Here is a 16794-nt window from a genome sequence, read left to right as displayed (position 1 = left end):
AGCAACTGGAAAACCAGCCCTTTATACCTGCAAAGTTTGGCAAGTTTAAGCGGAAGGACTAAATTAATTAATTTAGAGTAACGCTAAGCACATGTTGGTCTCTAAAGACATTGGCTGGTTTAATCAATAACACTGATTGACCAAACCAAAATGACTTGATCTGTGGTCTTGGTTGAATGTCCAATGTGTTACCGTGGATGAAACATCTTTAGCACTACTGATGGAATGAGCTTCTGAGTTGTAACTTCATGTCCCGATTCAGACGTCATTCCCGTGGTTTACTAGATGTGGAAATATTCTAGATGCTTCCACATCAGGAATTTATATTAAAAGGATGCAGATCATATCTTGCATTGGCATTCTAAATAACGATCAAACTCAATTTTTTTATGTAAGATGGTCAATACTGGAACCACGACATGAAATATTTTTTCTCCGAAAGTTGGCAAAAGGTCTGAATCCAGGATGGCGATGCGTAAAAAAGAAAGGTCAAAATAAATGGAGCAAAAATACAGGCTTGATTAGATTTCTTATTTCATTGAGCCCTGTAGATTGTAAATTGATTTTAATAGTGACAAATGGAGATGATTTATGAGCTTTCATGATGAATGTGTTCCTTCAAATGAAGGCACAAAGTAACTGTTTCAGAAAGCCATTGAATTTGTAATCCATTTCATTAGAAACAAAAAGATTCTAGCTTTTCTTTTATTCACGTCCCCACCCCAAATCATTCTTCTTTAGTATTTCAGAAACGTGACAAGAGGAAAAGTATGGAAGACCACTACAGCAGTTACACTGGACAATCGTTTTTCTTTATTTTTTGTTTCAGTTCATAATATCTGTTTGTTGGGGTTTTTCTTTTTTCATTTTCATTTCAACTTAAAATTTTGACACACTTATAAAAGACAGCATCTGCATAGAGTTCTCATCTTAAAGATCCATGGAGAAAAGAGGGAGAGAGTTTGTGAGAGAAGGTAGGAAGATAGCAAAGGTTTAAGAGAGGAGAGGGCTACTGGTACGCCACACTAACCAAACAGAACATCAAACAGTTTTACAAGAGAGGGGGAGAGAGGGACAATTAAGTTGTTTGTTTGTTTGTATCTTTTTCCTTTTTTTACAATACAGTACACACATACACACACAGAAAATAAAAGACAGAAGTTGCAATTCCAGTCAAAGTTGCAGAAATCGATTTAATTTCTTCCTTCCCATCCTTGGTGCCCATCCCATTGTGGTTTAAGCGGGGAAAGGAGTCGTTTGGCAACACATAAAGCCACGGCTGGAACTGACTGTAGTTTTCCTAGGTTCCCACAATGATATTGACGTCAGTGCTTTCGTGTGGATGTGTGAGAAAGCCCTTTTCTTTGTATTGCACAGATGAGCCTTTTATTTTGCTTGCTTTATTTATCATTCAGTCTGTTCATCATCTGCCAAGCATTTGAATATCATAGCTTTTGAATTTCAAACATGCTACAGGGTGCAAAGTTTTCTAGGTTATGTACAGCTCTAACCAGCACGACTGCCAAAGTAACACGTAATCCCGCCAATAATTTGTTCTACATCTGACGATGCGGTGGACCTCTGCAAGGGCGGTAAATGCGAGAGAGTTGAGCGTTTATGGTTTCCGGAAGCTACAGATGTGACGTGTGACCTGTAGATCTACTGTATCGACGGTGCACATGGAGGGAAGCACTTTCCTCAGAGTTGAACCGCTAGCGGCTGTCCGAGTTAACATTGTTTTGAATCGGATGGTAAAGCGTTGTTCCACTTTTGCGTAATACATACTGACATCATCGGAAACGAAATATGCTGTGAGCGTACATACTTGCGGTCAACAGTAAACACCTGTGTGACCAGGGCAAAGAAAAAGAAAAATCAATCAACCTCACAACTTTGACAGGAACTATTTTAGTAGTTTTATACATGGACATGCAAGTCATTTTTTTCTCTCGTTGAAATATTTACAATAATTACAAGACAAAGATTCAGTTCAGATTGACAAAATCGCGAGCATTCAATATTACTACTAATATAACACAACTTCTCGGGAGTTTTTAAATCATCGTAGTTATATAATTCATCACATTTGATAACGGTAGAATTCAATTATGTCATCCATATCCAGTCAGCAAGTGGTTACTGCGTCTTCCTTTAATTATAATATAATATTCATCACAACGCTGCAGGTCATCATGTGACCGTGGCGATGATCATTTTGCCCTAATCACAGTTTGAGCCACATCTCTACAAACCGTATCCTCATCCTAAATCTAACACTGAAACAAGAATACTGGTATAAAGTTTAATGGGAATATACATCAAAGGAATGACACAAAAATGCTTGAAATTAAGGAGGTTTTGTGGGTGGGGCTGTCGGGTTAATCACGATCGCAGGTTTCGGCTGTTCGCTTACGTCAGCCAAGGTGCAGATAAACAACACAAATGTGTTTGAAGGTTCGGTCAGCACAGCGGCAGATTGAACAAATGACGCGACCTGCTGTGATGAGGTGCTCGACAACCCCAACCAAAAAGACTGATATGCAGTTAAGCTCTAAAAGGTACATTGTTTTCATAATCAGTTTGTAATTTTCACTCATTTACAAAATGCCTTCTCAATGTGCTGTGTTATGCTAGTGCTGTCTGGTCGTTTCAGTGTTCATGTGACAAACATCCAAAACAGTGTGGAACAAAAATCAACGTTCAACAACTAAGAAAACGTTCTTCCAGATCTGTACCCATGTTATTATACAATTTTTATTTCAACGTTTTTAACCAGAGCTGATCTAATGTCTACGTCTAATGTATTGCCAGCACAGAGGCAGAAATAAAGTGTGGGGGGAAAATGACAATATATAGAGCATCATTCGTAGGGAAAAGAAAAACAAAACAACATACAAACAAACTTTGAACATTGCTGGGAAACATTTGTTTTGTACTTAGCTGTTTTTGGAGAAAGTGCTTTAAAACGAACAAGCTCGTGTAGTACACAATATACAGGTATTCTTGAAAAAGGAAAAACAAAGAAACAAAACTTTCATGAGAACCTTGTAGTTTGAATGGTGTGGAATTTAAAACGACGCGCACGCAAAGACTTACGGGCGGAGAGGACTACACAATACAGTCGACTGTACCATTGTGCTCTGTACTCGCATAACGCTTTGGCTTTTAAATCTTATTACTTTTCTCAACATTTGAATGAAGTCGCACAAAACCGGGACTCTGTAGCTGCGACCCATAGAGCAGCAAACCAGAGGAGCCCCTACGCCGACACCGCTTAGGGCTTTAAGAGCAGACGAGCACACACACAACCACACGCACGCACAAAAACGCTCATGCACACTATACAGCAACGCGCGTTTAAAAAAGGAAAAATGGCGAGGGAACAGGGGCACACACACTTGGCCTTTGAGTTGCACAATTCGACACCGCAGCACACGACTCACGATAAACAATAGTCTTTACGAAATAATTCACATATCGTCACCAGTTAAGCACGACAGTCAAGTTGGGTAAACATTGGGGTAATAGTGAAACGAATCGAAAATGCAGGAAAAACGATTTTACCCGGAGCGTTTCCAGAGGGCGAGGATGGGGGGAAAAGTGCATCGCTTTGCACTAATGGGGAACAAAATACCCACATTTTGTATTCATGTGCACACCCACAGCATTCATGAGGACTGTGGTAAAACTAGAGCATTGTCAGGGTCCTGATGACACGGGCGGTGAAACTTATTATATCGTGTCAATCCCCCCATCCAACCCTTCAAAAGTAAGAATTAAGAAACGAACGTTAACCAACCGAGAAAAAAAAAATGTTGCGGCGTAAGACATTGTTTTCTTTGATTGTAAAGTGCACACATGATAGAGAGCCATGCAAACTAACAAGGAGAAAGTTGCATGCGTTAACAAATAAGGGCCTTCCAGCTATATCTTCTACTAAAAACAACACCGACATACATATTTACCTCATTTTACCATACATGTAAGTGATTTGACACTCAATACACAGAAGTTTCAAAGAAAACATGCTGGACATTACTGAAATGAGTAAAGCAAAATAGTTACGGTCCTCTGCCTCAGGCTTTGTAAAAAGTGTACAGTATACATCCCCAATTCATTCCTGTTCCCCACTACTTTGCTTTGGGTCGTGAGAGGGTGTGGGGGGCTCCTGTTTTTATATATATATATATATATATATATAGGCTATATTTTCAGTGAAAAGCAGTACATGGAAAATGTAAGTCAATATTGGAAAAATGAGTGCACTTTTCTCATTTACATGCTGTTTAACGATGAGGAAAAACGGGCTTTCTAAGCGCATAGTTGTCTGAGACTAATCGAGCGAAGAGGGATTGTGAATGTGTATCAACAAACAGAAAACAGAGCTAAAGTTTGGTTTGGAATTTTAGCCCTTGAATTTGAAACAAGCAGAACGCATTTCACCAAGCTTGCACTTTCTGTCTCGACAACTAAAAAGAAAGAAATGCAACAAATCGATCCAGCTGTTTGATTTGTGTCTTTGGACGAAAAAAATCTAAGCTAGTTCTGTCTTGAAATCTTGAGGTGCTAGCATGGACATTGTTTAATAAAAATTTGTCATATTTAGTGACTGCATAATAGGTGTTTCAATTAGGTCCTCAGCTTGACAAACCATACGACAATTTACTTCCACTGAATATTGTCTGCACTGAGCCCCATCATTTTTAGATATGTAGAATTTAACGTGGCGACCTCTGTCTTGTTCCAGTAAATGTTTCATTTTATGAGTCTCTCAACTAGCACCAAGGTGAAAACGTCAAGCAATATCCTTCAAAACCAAAATTGTCCAGTTCAAACTTTTCGTCTACGTGATAATATAAATAAATATCTATATGAAGCAAATGAACTTAAATAATATACCTCAGCAGAACTGACTATTTTCCAAAAGAAAATATTTAGGCTAGGCATTGCTTCAAGTATTGACGTTAAATTATCTTTTTTATAACATCTCTTTTAAGAAATCTCTAGACCAGTTAAGATCCTTCTGTAGTTCCTCTATCATGATTTAACAAAAAAATCAGGGGCACTTTTCGCTATCAAAACTGCATAGTTTAACAGTTTGCACAATGCCGCCCTACCGAACCCAGTGTAGCTCACTAAATGCGTAACAATGTGGCGACATTAAAATCAAAAATGACATTTTTTTCACTGCCAACTATCAACAGTACAGTAAGTGACGTTGGTGGCAAAGCCACAAAGAAAAAACTCTTATGTACAAACTTAGTGATGTCACTTCCTCTCACTATTGTTAAATAATGTGTGCTTCTTAGATCATGTTTTTTTCATTGCTTGTTTTCGTCTTCCAACAATAAAACTGAAGAAATTAAGCTGTGAGGTTGACGCAATCCAACGCTGCCAGGTGGTAACGTTCGGTAATCAGTTAACTAATATCGTAACAATGAGAGATTTTGTTTGAACGTAAGCGATCACTCGTAACTTCTGACTATGACTATTGTCTATAACATCTATGCAGTCAGTAGGTTAGTATTCGTAATGCATTTATGGTTAGCCAAACACCATGTTCTGCTGGAACATAAAACAATTTAGCAGTTGCTGGCACTGTCCTGGATGCCCCCCAAAATAAAAGCAACGCTAAAAAAATAAGAAATAAAAACGAAAGTTGATTTTATTCCTTTACAGGTAGTGACCCATGTGCTGCTTTTATGTTCAATACATTTACATGTACAGTTTGTAAATATTATGTTTATTTGAACCCACTTTTGTATATATTTAAATCAGCTAGTAAGTAACATCTCCCTTGTTTATTTTGTTTTCGTTTGTATGATTTAGAATATTCGTTTTTAACCCTACCCAACCCCCGTTTTATGACAGTTTCCTCATTTCGTGTTTAAGTGGAGAAAGCACTCAGCTCTCCCAAGTTTTCTTCTCTCGTCATGTCGTTTAGAAGCCCAGGGTTCCTCCGATGGTGGATGCCAAAACCACTCCCAAAATTACACAGCAGATGATGATCATGATCTTCTTCTACAGAGGGTCAAGCAAAAAGATGTAAGCAAACAAAATGAAGACAGTTGTCGCATTATCTCGACATTTCTGAATATTTCACCAGCGGTTCACTCTAGGCATACTACTGTAACTGGATAGACTTTTTTCATTAAAGGCAATGGAAATCATAGAAGCAGGTGGCAAACCACCAAGAGTCTGCGGTCTTTGGAGCACCGCTGCAATGGCAGTTAGCCAGAAACGTCAAAATCTGCAGCGAAAGAGCTGCATGCAGACAGCATCTGTATAAGAACCTGCTGGGTGTTTCATACTCAAAATCGTGAACTCCTGGCCGATCTGAACCCTAAATGCACTTCTCTGGTGTCATGTTTTACACTGTTAAACTGGGTCATATAAAGGTATAAAGGGAGAAATATGGATCTGTGTTGTACTTTAACCAAGAGCCATTTTTACAAAACTAAGAATGTGAAATGCTGCTTTACCCAGAGTTTAAAGAGGGCTTAATCCTGAGACGATATGTTAGATTTCTTGATATCATTTAGGTTAATTTGCGTGAATATTAAGGGATCATTGCAAAACGCTCATCTTTTGTTAAGTTTCACTAGAGAAATATTGGATTCAAACGTGAATGTTTGGTCATTATTTACTCACCCTTGTATTGTTTTAGCTGTGCATGACTCTTCACGGTTTACGGTTTAACTTTACAACATTTTATACACTGAAAGTGAATGGATACTGAGAACTAACATCTCCTTTTGTGTTTTACAGTAAAAAGTAAAAAAAAAGAGTCATACAGGCTTGAATAAACATGAGGGCGAGTAAATCATGGCAAAATTGTCATTGTCAAAGTAAATATTCCTTAAATAAAAATGATAAAAATTGAGAGTTTTGACATGATCCCTAAGCGAACTATCCCTTTAATTTTGATATGTGATAACAGCTTATCACAAAGCTCTTCAGAAAGACACTAAGGACATGAATCATTGTACATTAAAGATGTCAGGTGTAACAGCTGAGAGGGACGTCATGTTTTACCTTGCGTGCCTGACTCTGGTATTTGACAGCCTTCTTGGTGTCTGAAACTGCTCTCTCTACATAGTCCACAGAGTGTTCCACGTTATACTCGATTCTGTCAATCATTTCTCCCTGAAAATGACAAAAAAACAAGTACTTTAATATCAACATAAGCACACGCTGCAGTTGGAAATCCAACCGTGGCGTATCCTTGAGTTATCACTGCTATGTCCTTGAGCAAGACACTTGTCCTTTTTACTCAACATGAAGCCATTGTATAGCAATATCACCTACACAATTTCCGTTGTCCTTGGTCATGTGGAAAATCTCTTGTTGTCTTGTTGAATTTAAATTGCAAGGCTTTTTTGCTAGTTTCAGCCCGACGCAGTTCTCATTTTCCCGTCCTGCGCTGCATTGTTTAAATAGCAAATGCATGTGCGCTCATTTGTGAGCCCATGGGCGTGCTGGTCTAAAAAAAAGAGGTGTTTTCAGGTGCATTGTTGGCATGTTGCTGTTTTGAGGAACTGAGAATAGACTGCGCCATAGACCAACTCAAACCTGGTCTATAGTCAATGGCACAATATTTTTTTTTTTAATTAGCGCGTTAGTAGAAAATGCGCCTCTGGGCGGGTCCACAATGCGCTTTCACTTTATTTATTACTCAGAGGGAAGTTCAGCAGCACACAATTATGGCAAATATAAAAATAAATGGAGTACAATGTAAAAGATGATTACTGTGGACATAAAGATAAAAATCTGGCTTGTCCTGTAGATGCCTTTCCTCTCTGGAGAAGCGTCCAGTCTTTGCTCTTGCAAAGTCTGCCATGTAAATAGGGAAACCAAAATGTCGCGAGCACAATAGGCTCTTTAAGGGAAGGTGTAAAGCACATGGTCCTAAGTTGGCTGTAACATAGAGGACTTGCGTCAAAAGAGTGAGTTTTACCTGACTCTCCACCAGCATGGCCATATCCACAAACATGTCGTGCAGCTCACGAATGCTGTTCTCCAACTTGATGATCTCAGTGTGTCGGGTCTCAATCTCATTTAGTGCCTGCTTGGTCATCTGAGAGTCCATCTTGATCTGTTCAGCAGAGAATCAGAAGAATTTCATTTGTTTTACTGGTATTAACATACATTTGCACAGACAGTTTTTAGACAAAAAACTATTATCAGGTTCACACTTAGAAAACCATATTTTTACAAAATAAATGTATTATGAGCACAATTAAAACATCAAAAGCAATGAATGGTATGTAGTTGACTTGAGAATGAAGTACTTTTAGTATAAAATGTTGAACGTACATCATCAGTAAAGATGGCAAGCTTCCCGCTCTCCAGCATATCCTCCAGCTCCTCATTGGTGGTTGTTCTGCCAGCTAAATAAAGAATAAGAAGCACAATGTTTTTTTATCTACCTTGATCATTCTTTGACACAGATGCCTTTTCCAATGAGGACAGATAATTAATAATATTAAAGGTACATTTAAACTGAATATGTTGGGATATTATGCAACTTGGTTATGAACAAGTTGAAGTTTATGAAAATTTTACTGCTTATAGTATTTGAAAGATACAGCCACAGAAAAATTACAAAGCACATCCCGTTTTCCCTTTAAAGATGTGTTGTGATAATTTCAGAATTGGAAAACAAACCACAGGAATGACATTAAACCACCCAACAGCAAAGTGAAAGATACATGAAAGTTGCTATAATATATTCATTTCTTAGCAGATCCCAAAATCTAACGAAAGTATTGTGTTGTTGAAACATGAATATGACCTTGTTTTCTTTTAAGTATTCAAAATATAAAAAAAACATATTTTTTCGAATTTGTGCTTTTTCAATTTTCTGCAAACAATTGGAAATACTTTCATTTGATATTTGTGAAAGATATTGTCACTAGTTCATAGAATAAAACAAAAGCTATGACTTCAACACATCCATAAATAGTAAATTGTGTGGTTTGGATTTTTCCATAGCTGTATTTCAGTAACAGGGTTGACAGGCACATAATTTCAAGTCTATGTAATCAAACATTATGCCAACTAAATGTCAGATTTAGAAAAAACAGCTATTGGTGGTTTAAGAGGTTTCTCCACACATGTATGTGAAGGACACAAATGGCTCTGTTTTTTCAGTAATGTGGAGGTTGTTATTAGCCTGTTGCGTGTGGGTGTACATGTGTCTAGATTCGTGCTCGGAGGACTCACTAATTTCCAGTTGTCTCTGAATGCGGTCCTTGCAGCGGTCCCTGTATTTGGACTGCGTGGTGTTGTACTCTGTCATCACTTCCACAAACTTGCGTGACAGCGTGGAATGCTGTGGAGATGTGGAGGGAAGCAGGTTAGAGACGTAGGAATGTTGGGAGTTGTTTGGGGGGAATCCAGGTCGTGAGTATACTCGCTGCCAGTAGGCAGTTCGGTTTGATGGTATCGTGGGCTGAGTGTGACCGCTGTGAAAGCGGGCTGATTTTACTGCAGTTTTTGAGATTACCGCACGTGACTTCCATGTAAACAGCAGATGGCGCTACGGAGGGGGTTTCACAGAGTTTCTCAGCGGGAGGGCAGAGGTCACAGGAAGTGTGTCTCTCTCTGGTTTTCACAAAATGCATTAAACATGTTGAAGGTCAGTTGCAACAAACCCCTTAAGTTAAGAAAACCCTCAAGTTATCCAGAATGAAAGTCACAGATGAGATCTTTTTAACATCTCAATTATGTCTCCCAGACATAATGTAAAACATTGCTCTCCTGCTTCTCAGATAGTTCTCCCAAGAAAAATACCCAGAAATCTCACAAATGTATCCATTAGAGTTTCAGGAGAGATCTTAACAATGTCACAAACAGCTCAGATTTGCAATCATAGGTCAATATTATTGAATATCTCAAAATGAACTCATCTCAAATCTCATCTCCTGAGCAATTTAAAAATAAATATCTGAGACCATGTTTATACTGAAAAGAAACATGACTGAGATCTTCACAAGCTTTGAAAGAGCAACATCTGAGCAATAACTAAGGATTTGGTTAACATGAGGGGTTTGTTTTAACCGGCTTCATGTTGTTTATATTTTTGAGAAATATTTTCAGATCTATGACATTAAAAAGGCTTTTAAAATAAAATAAATCAGAAAATGCAGTAGGAACTATATCACATTAATAAAAAAAAATGATTGTTTTAAGAACATATATGCACAATATGTACGAACAATATTATTATCGGTAGATTAATAGAAATAATGTTTTGACATGTGACATGAGAGACATCACGTTTGATTTTTATCTTTTACATACCTGTGTCTTACGGATTCGCAAATCTGCAGACGATCTGTTCAAACCTTCCTCCTGCTCGATACTTTGTTCGATTGCTGAGGCATAGTGAAAAAAAACACTTGATAAAACATTTACATTTAGACATTTACATTTAGCAGACGCTTTTATCCAAAGCGACTTACAAAGAGTTTAGGAGCAATAAGCGATAGTTCATACAGGAGCCATAATACATTAGGTACCAATACAAAGTTACTGGTTTCAACAAAAGCTAGACCACTACCTGTTGAGAGAAAGGGTTAGTGTATTTTTTTTTTCTCATTTGTTTGTCAAGTATTCACAGAAGAGATGGGTTTTAAGTAGTTTTTTAAATGTTGTGAGAGATGTGGTTGAACGGACAGAGATAGGAAGAATGTTCCACCAGGAAGGAGTTGTGAATGAGAAAGAGCAGGAGAGCGATTTACTGCCCTTATGGGAAGGCAATACAAGCCAAAAAACAATAAAAACAAATTGTTAAAGCAAATATAGCCTTACATTGTTCTGTTTTATACATCTCTATGGACATAATCTGAGTAAATATAATCATATAGCAGTTGTCTCGCTTTAGTTACCTGGTTACAAGGGTTATAGAGGTTTCACAGCAACTAGCCGATGATTAAATTCACAGTAATTGGTTGACTGATCTGCTACACTTTAAGTGCATACAAACAAGCTATCGGATAAAACGGTCCTGAAGTAATAACAAGACTCTTAATCTCTAAAGGACGATGTATCTCATTGTCCACTTTGACGCACAATAGGATTCTCACTTCATTTAGTTCAGAGGGAGCTGTGTACACCATCACTGGCTACATCTGTAGGCGTCTAGACGACAAACAAATGTAGGACGGGACTTGAGTTTATCCTTTTGGAATTTTCAGAATGTGAAATGCCTAAAACAGGTGTTTGGATTGGAAAGCTATTATGTTGATGAAAGATTACAAACACAAACTTTTTTCTTTGGAATAACGTGCACATTCACAACGAGTTAATACTGGAAAAATGTATAAAGAAAGTAAAACCCATGCTGTCCTGTCAGATCTCTTCTGACCTACACTAGGCAAAACTTCACATTAATAATTAAAAGGACATATCATGGAAATGTTTCCCCGCTCTTCCAAAATAAAAGTTTTATGCACCATGTAGTCATACTGTAATGTTCCCTACGAAAGGCCCATCCACTGTCCATATAAAACATTTATTGAAATCATTAATCGAGGATTAATCCACAAAAATGGGGGTATAAAACATGTTCGGTCGTTGTTTTAAAAAAACGAAAAGTGTTCAATTTGCCAACTTTTAAGAGTACATAAAGACCTCACATAGGGCCAGATTTACTAAACAGGGCAAAATAGCGCAAGAGTGCAATAAAAAATAAACCCTGATGGGAGAGGAAATTTTGCGGGTGTTTTACTGAACAGGCGCATTCCCATACTGACCAACACAATGTACCAAGATCAGTGCAAAGTAGTACAGGGTTTGAGACAAGTTCTTTGGCCGATAAATAAAGCAGCAAATAGCAGTACAATGATAAGCGCAAACTTAGCAAATAACTTTGAGTGATTCATTTAAAAACTCCTACAAATGCATATGCAATAAAGTCAATCTCTGATTTTCACTGCGTGTCTTTAGTACCTTTTAATTTAGAGCGCACTTTATTGGCTGTCTTCTTGATGTCAGCTGTGAGGTCCTCCAACTCCTGCTTGGTCTCTGTTAAAATACAACGAGAATACAAAAAGAACGGGTTTAAATATAAACAATTTTGGCCCTGTTTCACAGACAAGGCTCAAGGCTAGTCCCAGACTAAAATGAATGTGTGACCTGTTTTAACTGAATATAACGTTTCCCAGAAATGTCTTAAAATATATATTTACCATTGTTTTGTATTGAGATGCATAACAGTAATGTTTTCTTCTAAGGCAGTTTTATAAAAGCGAAAAAACATCTCAATTCGACTATGGCATAGTCCTGGCTTAAGCTAAACTGTGTCTGTGAAACCGGGCCTTTAAGTTTTAAATGCAATTGAGCAACATTATATATTATATTATGTCATGTGACCCATTACATTTTTTTAATTAACGTTTGCTAAATGAACTTGACAGACGCACTGCTACGATTCAGAAATTAACCGGAGACACACAAACCTGTTGTCTAATGTGCACTTATAAAACGTGTGTGGTTCTACAGTTTTACACTGGAATGGTTTGTTTGTGATTTCAACAAACCCTGTTATTGATGGGTACCTGCTTTTTGCTGTGTAAAGGCTTTAACCTTTAAAAATATCACAGCTCATTTAATGTTGTTGTGAGTGTTGTGTGGTTGAACTGTGGATGTGTGTCCGGACTGCAGGCTGCAGTCATGTGTTGATTGATAGCCGCTGCAGTGGCGTTCTCTCTCTCTCTCTCTTTCTCTCTGGACTCCACCTCAGCTCTCCCACACACTCCACCTTCCTATGACTAATCCAATGCCTCGCTACTTTTATTTCTCCAGCCACAGAAGTTGCATTTTTCTTCTCTATAATGTTAACATCAGTATGGCTTTATGATTGGGCAGGAAAAGAATTTGTTATAACGTATGAGTCTTGTCTTCATGTTAAAGAGATAATAAATTCAATTACAGTTCATTAGAACATATCTGTATTACCTACACAAAAGAAGATAATTTGAAGAATGTCGGTACACAAACAACACTGAACCTCATTGCCCTCCGTGGTATGAACACAAAACCACATTTCTCAAAATATCTTTTTTTGTGTTTGCAGCAGAAAGAAAGGTTTCGAATGACATGAAGGTGAATAAATGATGACAGAAATTGTAGATTTTGGGAACAATCCCTTGACGTTGTAACAGTCGGCTCTTTACAGTCACATACAACATTTAGGAAAACACAAATGAAATAAATACAATCACACAGGGGTTTAATAATATAAGGGTTTTATGATAGGATATAAGGGATGGATAATATTGTTTACCATGTCATTCCTGATGTCATCATGATTTAAAAACGAAGAAATGTATTATTTATGCCATTTTAAGGACAAAATGTACATTACGAAATGCTTTATATAGTGTTTACAAAGCTGCATTACCCTTTCATCAGTTAAGTCACTTGTCTGTTAAAATGCTGTAGTCAGGGTGTGGCCAGTTCGTCTGTCAATCGATTGAACAAAAGTGTAAAGTATCTTCTGTCACGGAGTTAACATCATAATATTTGCACACTGTTGTCCTTACGGCCAGATAAATGCGCTACGGCTCTTTCCTGCTTTGTGAACACGAGCCATTGTCTCATGTCAGCTTTTTTTCGCTCGTGGTCCAGAGATCGATTTTACCTACAAGGATGTTTCTTGTCACACCCACAACTGTAGATGACTTTAATAGCTCTCTTACATTATTCTCTTTTGTACTTTTTTAAGCAGCTGCCACTATAATAGCACATATAAATCTACACCTGAGAGGTCTCTGCAAAACATTTCAGGTCCAGAAGGCGATATTATTTGGCCAGCTGTTTAAGCAATGCACATGTACAGTAAATGAATACAAACTAACTACACAAAAAACAGTAGAAACACCTATAGAAAACAAACATGCAGAACAGACCAGATATCACCCATGCCTGAGGAATAGGAGAAAAGAAATGCAGGTCAGTTGTACGTGCCAGCGTAACCCCCCCCCCCCCCCCCCCCGGAGCAGCGTAAGGAACCTTGGGGGCGTAAGAGTTCAGTAGATGCTATAAATTTGATGGCTAATTTAGTCATTTAAGATGATTGAGCGAAATGTTTTAATGGACTACTTCAAAGAGGTTGCCATTAGTCACCGGCAGAGCCAACAGAGGTCACTTTCTTCCTCGAGGTCACAATTTTAGTCAGTAGAATAGGGATGGATTGCAAGATTCACAAGCTTTGCCTTTCGCTAATATTTTAGCAAACTGCCTTTGTCACATCTACTATTCTGTGTTTTGCGAAATATTCACAAAAAAGTGTAAATATAATGATATCAGGTCATATACAGTTTCATATATCAATACATATCATATTCAAGTTTACTACTATTCTGTCTGAAAATAGAAATATACTTGTGCTAGCTTCATGGAGATCTTGGGTTGATCTAAATGCTTTTGATCTAGAAGAAATGACCCTGAAACTGAAATGTTACTGAGATTACAATAATGCTGTATCACTTGGGGGCGATGGGGGACTGCGTTCTTTGTAAAGGATCTAAGCAGCTAACGCAATGTTTGCCAGTTCCAAATAGAGATGACTCATGAACTAGCAAGTAACTGAGATTTTATCCCGAAACTGTCCTCTTGAGCAAACCATTCTACAACAGACTGTGGATAAAAGGCATTTACTAAATGATATCACAGCATCTGTCTTTTTGTTTATGTATTAAACCTGTGACTGAAGGCTTTCAGAAGAAAATAAAGAGGAACGGTCCTTGAAAACATACCTTAAAGACTTCCATACACATTATGCTCAATAAAACACAGGGACAGGGGGTCTACACACAAGCACAACTAGAGAAGGATGATACGAAGAGGAGAACAGTAGAAAGCTTGAGGATATTTCAGAAGAAAATCATTTGGATGTCACTTCAGATTTCTTTATGCCGTGAGAAACAAAAGGATCTTAGGCAGAATGTCTGAGAATTCTGTTTTCATTACAAGGACTGTGGAAAGGGATTTGAAGTTTCAATTGTATAGCTAGACTGTATATTTGAAGTTTTTGGAGGGTTGGGTCGATAGACGATGCCTTCGTCCATCACCGATGGCTGATAGACATCACAACTGTGATTCCAACAAATGTTTCACTTTCGCCACTGAGGCTGGAAATCGTGTTGGAAACAAATATGAACAATGCTAATCGGATATAAAACCTCCCATTGAACAGATCAGACTAGCCTGACTTTTCAACTGTAGAGCTTGCGCTGTATTACAGGGATGCGCAGTTTGCGCAGACCCGCTTGACTTTATAACTGTATAAAGACGACGCGTGCAGCTAGCCTTGTATAAAGAAGACGCGCCTCACTTTATAACTCTTTTATTGAATATAACATCAGAATCACATTGAAGCTCGCACTGTATAAAGAGGACGCGCATATTTAGTTTGTGCAGACCCGCCTGACTTTATAACTGTATAAAGAAGACGCTTGTCTGCGCAGGCTGCATTGTATAAAGAAGAGACGCGCAGCTAGCCTTGTATAAAGAAGACGCGCCTCACTTTATAACTTTTGTTGAATATAACATCAGAATAACAGTGGAGCTCGCACTGTATAAAGAAGACGCGCAGTTTTAGTTTGCGCAGCTCGCATTGCCTCACTTTGTAACTCTTTGATTGAATATAACATCAGAATAAGAAAACAATCTAGCCACACTTTATAACTGTGAAGCTCGTGCTGTACAGATGACACACGGTTGAATTTATAACTGCACAGCTCGCGCTGTATAAAGAAGATGTGTCTCTGGGCCGCTCGTGCCACACGCACATCAATTAATAACGCTTCACTGTAGCCATCGTCCGATGCCAATTTTGTAGACATCGCCCAACCCTATGTTCAAGTTATATGGAATATTTTTACAATCTGTGGTGCGTCCTTGTCCTTTTATGAGTCTGGCTATATACAGTAAATCATCACAGCAGTTCAGACATTCTGCTTCACTTTTCTGTTTCACAGATTAAAAAAAGGTTTTGGAACAACACGAAGACTGGTTAATAGAACGAGGCTTATTTTTTATTCATTCCTTTAAGAGTTCTCCTCTTTGCACCTGGCTCACAATGTCAGACAGACACTCAACTTCACGGGCTTCCTTAGGCGATTCCTTCATGCTGCATGAAAACAGACAGGAGAAGCAAAATAAAAAAAAAACAGAAAGAAATGATGCACAAGCATGCAACAGAAAATAAAACAAACATGCATTGCAGGAAGAACATGTAGTCAGATGCACTTTGAAGACATTGTGTATTAGAGATTCATCCACAGCAGCTGAGTCATCCGTAGGCTGCGGATGTCTTGAACTAATCAGGGCCGATCTGAGGGCACATTGAGGGCCTCCATGCAAAAAGTGAAATATCAGCATTGTAATAGTTTTGGCCAGAACAGAAATAGACTACAGAAAAATACAGATTCTGGAACTCTTCAGTAATGTATTTCTGTGCTTTCCAAAGTTTTAACAATCTGGTACAATTCAAGCAATAAATATTCTTCTGTATACCCACTCTAAATGGACTCAAACACATAGTTTACTATATTAATATAGCATATTCTGTTTAACATCCTATGTAGCCCATATTTAAATAATGCATCACTATTAAATGTGTACAAAGTAACACCCTTATATCAAGCAAGTTATTTCTCACAACAATAGAATAAAAGGCCCATTATTAAGAAGGATGCATGTGAAGAAACTTATCGAGAGAGTCTTAATCAGTTTCTACACCATGGTATGTCTGTTCTTGTTTTTCATGCTAGTAGGAGCTAA

The 16794-nt window shown here is 38.0% G+C and overlaps 2 protein-coding genes across 2 annotated transcripts in view; one reads left to right on the top strand and one right to left on the bottom strand.

Moving 5' to 3' along the window:
* si:dkeyp-113d7.10 (zinc finger and SCAN domain-containing protein 21) overlaps positions 1 to 16794 on the top strand; it is a 57258-nt gene that overhangs the window by 1831 nt on the left and 38633 nt on the right. The gene's annotated exons all lie outside the window — the stretch shown is intronic.
* Positions 791 to 16794, bottom strand: part of stx1b (syntaxin 1B) — a 36050-nt gene continuing 20046 nt past the window's right edge. Inside the window, exons 4-10 of the mRNA XM_056742107.1 lie at positions 11956 to 12030; positions 10306 to 10379; positions 9226 to 9334; positions 8317 to 8390; positions 7958 to 8095; positions 7036 to 7146; positions 791 to 6021 (exon numbers count right to left, since the gene is read on the bottom strand). Of these exons, the coding sequence (XP_056598085.1) occupies positions 5941 to 6021; positions 7036 to 7146; positions 7958 to 8095; positions 8317 to 8390; positions 9226 to 9334; positions 10306 to 10379; positions 11956 to 12030 (662 nt within the window). The 3' untranslated portion in view covers positions 791 to 5940. The remainder of the gene's footprint in view (positions 6022 to 7035; positions 7147 to 7957; positions 8096 to 8316; positions 8391 to 9225; positions 9335 to 10305; positions 10380 to 11955; positions 12031 to 16794) is intronic.

Source organism: Triplophysa dalaica, chromosome 25 (assembly GCF_015846415.1).
Source record: "Triplophysa dalaica isolate WHDGS20190420 chromosome 25, ASM1584641v1, whole genome shotgun sequence".
Classification (NCBI taxonomy): Eukaryota; Metazoa; Chordata; class Actinopteri; order Cypriniformes; family Nemacheilidae; genus Triplophysa; species Triplophysa dalaica.
Note: the sequence above shows the minus strand (reverse complement) of the source record. Positions and strands in the feature narration are given on the sequence as shown.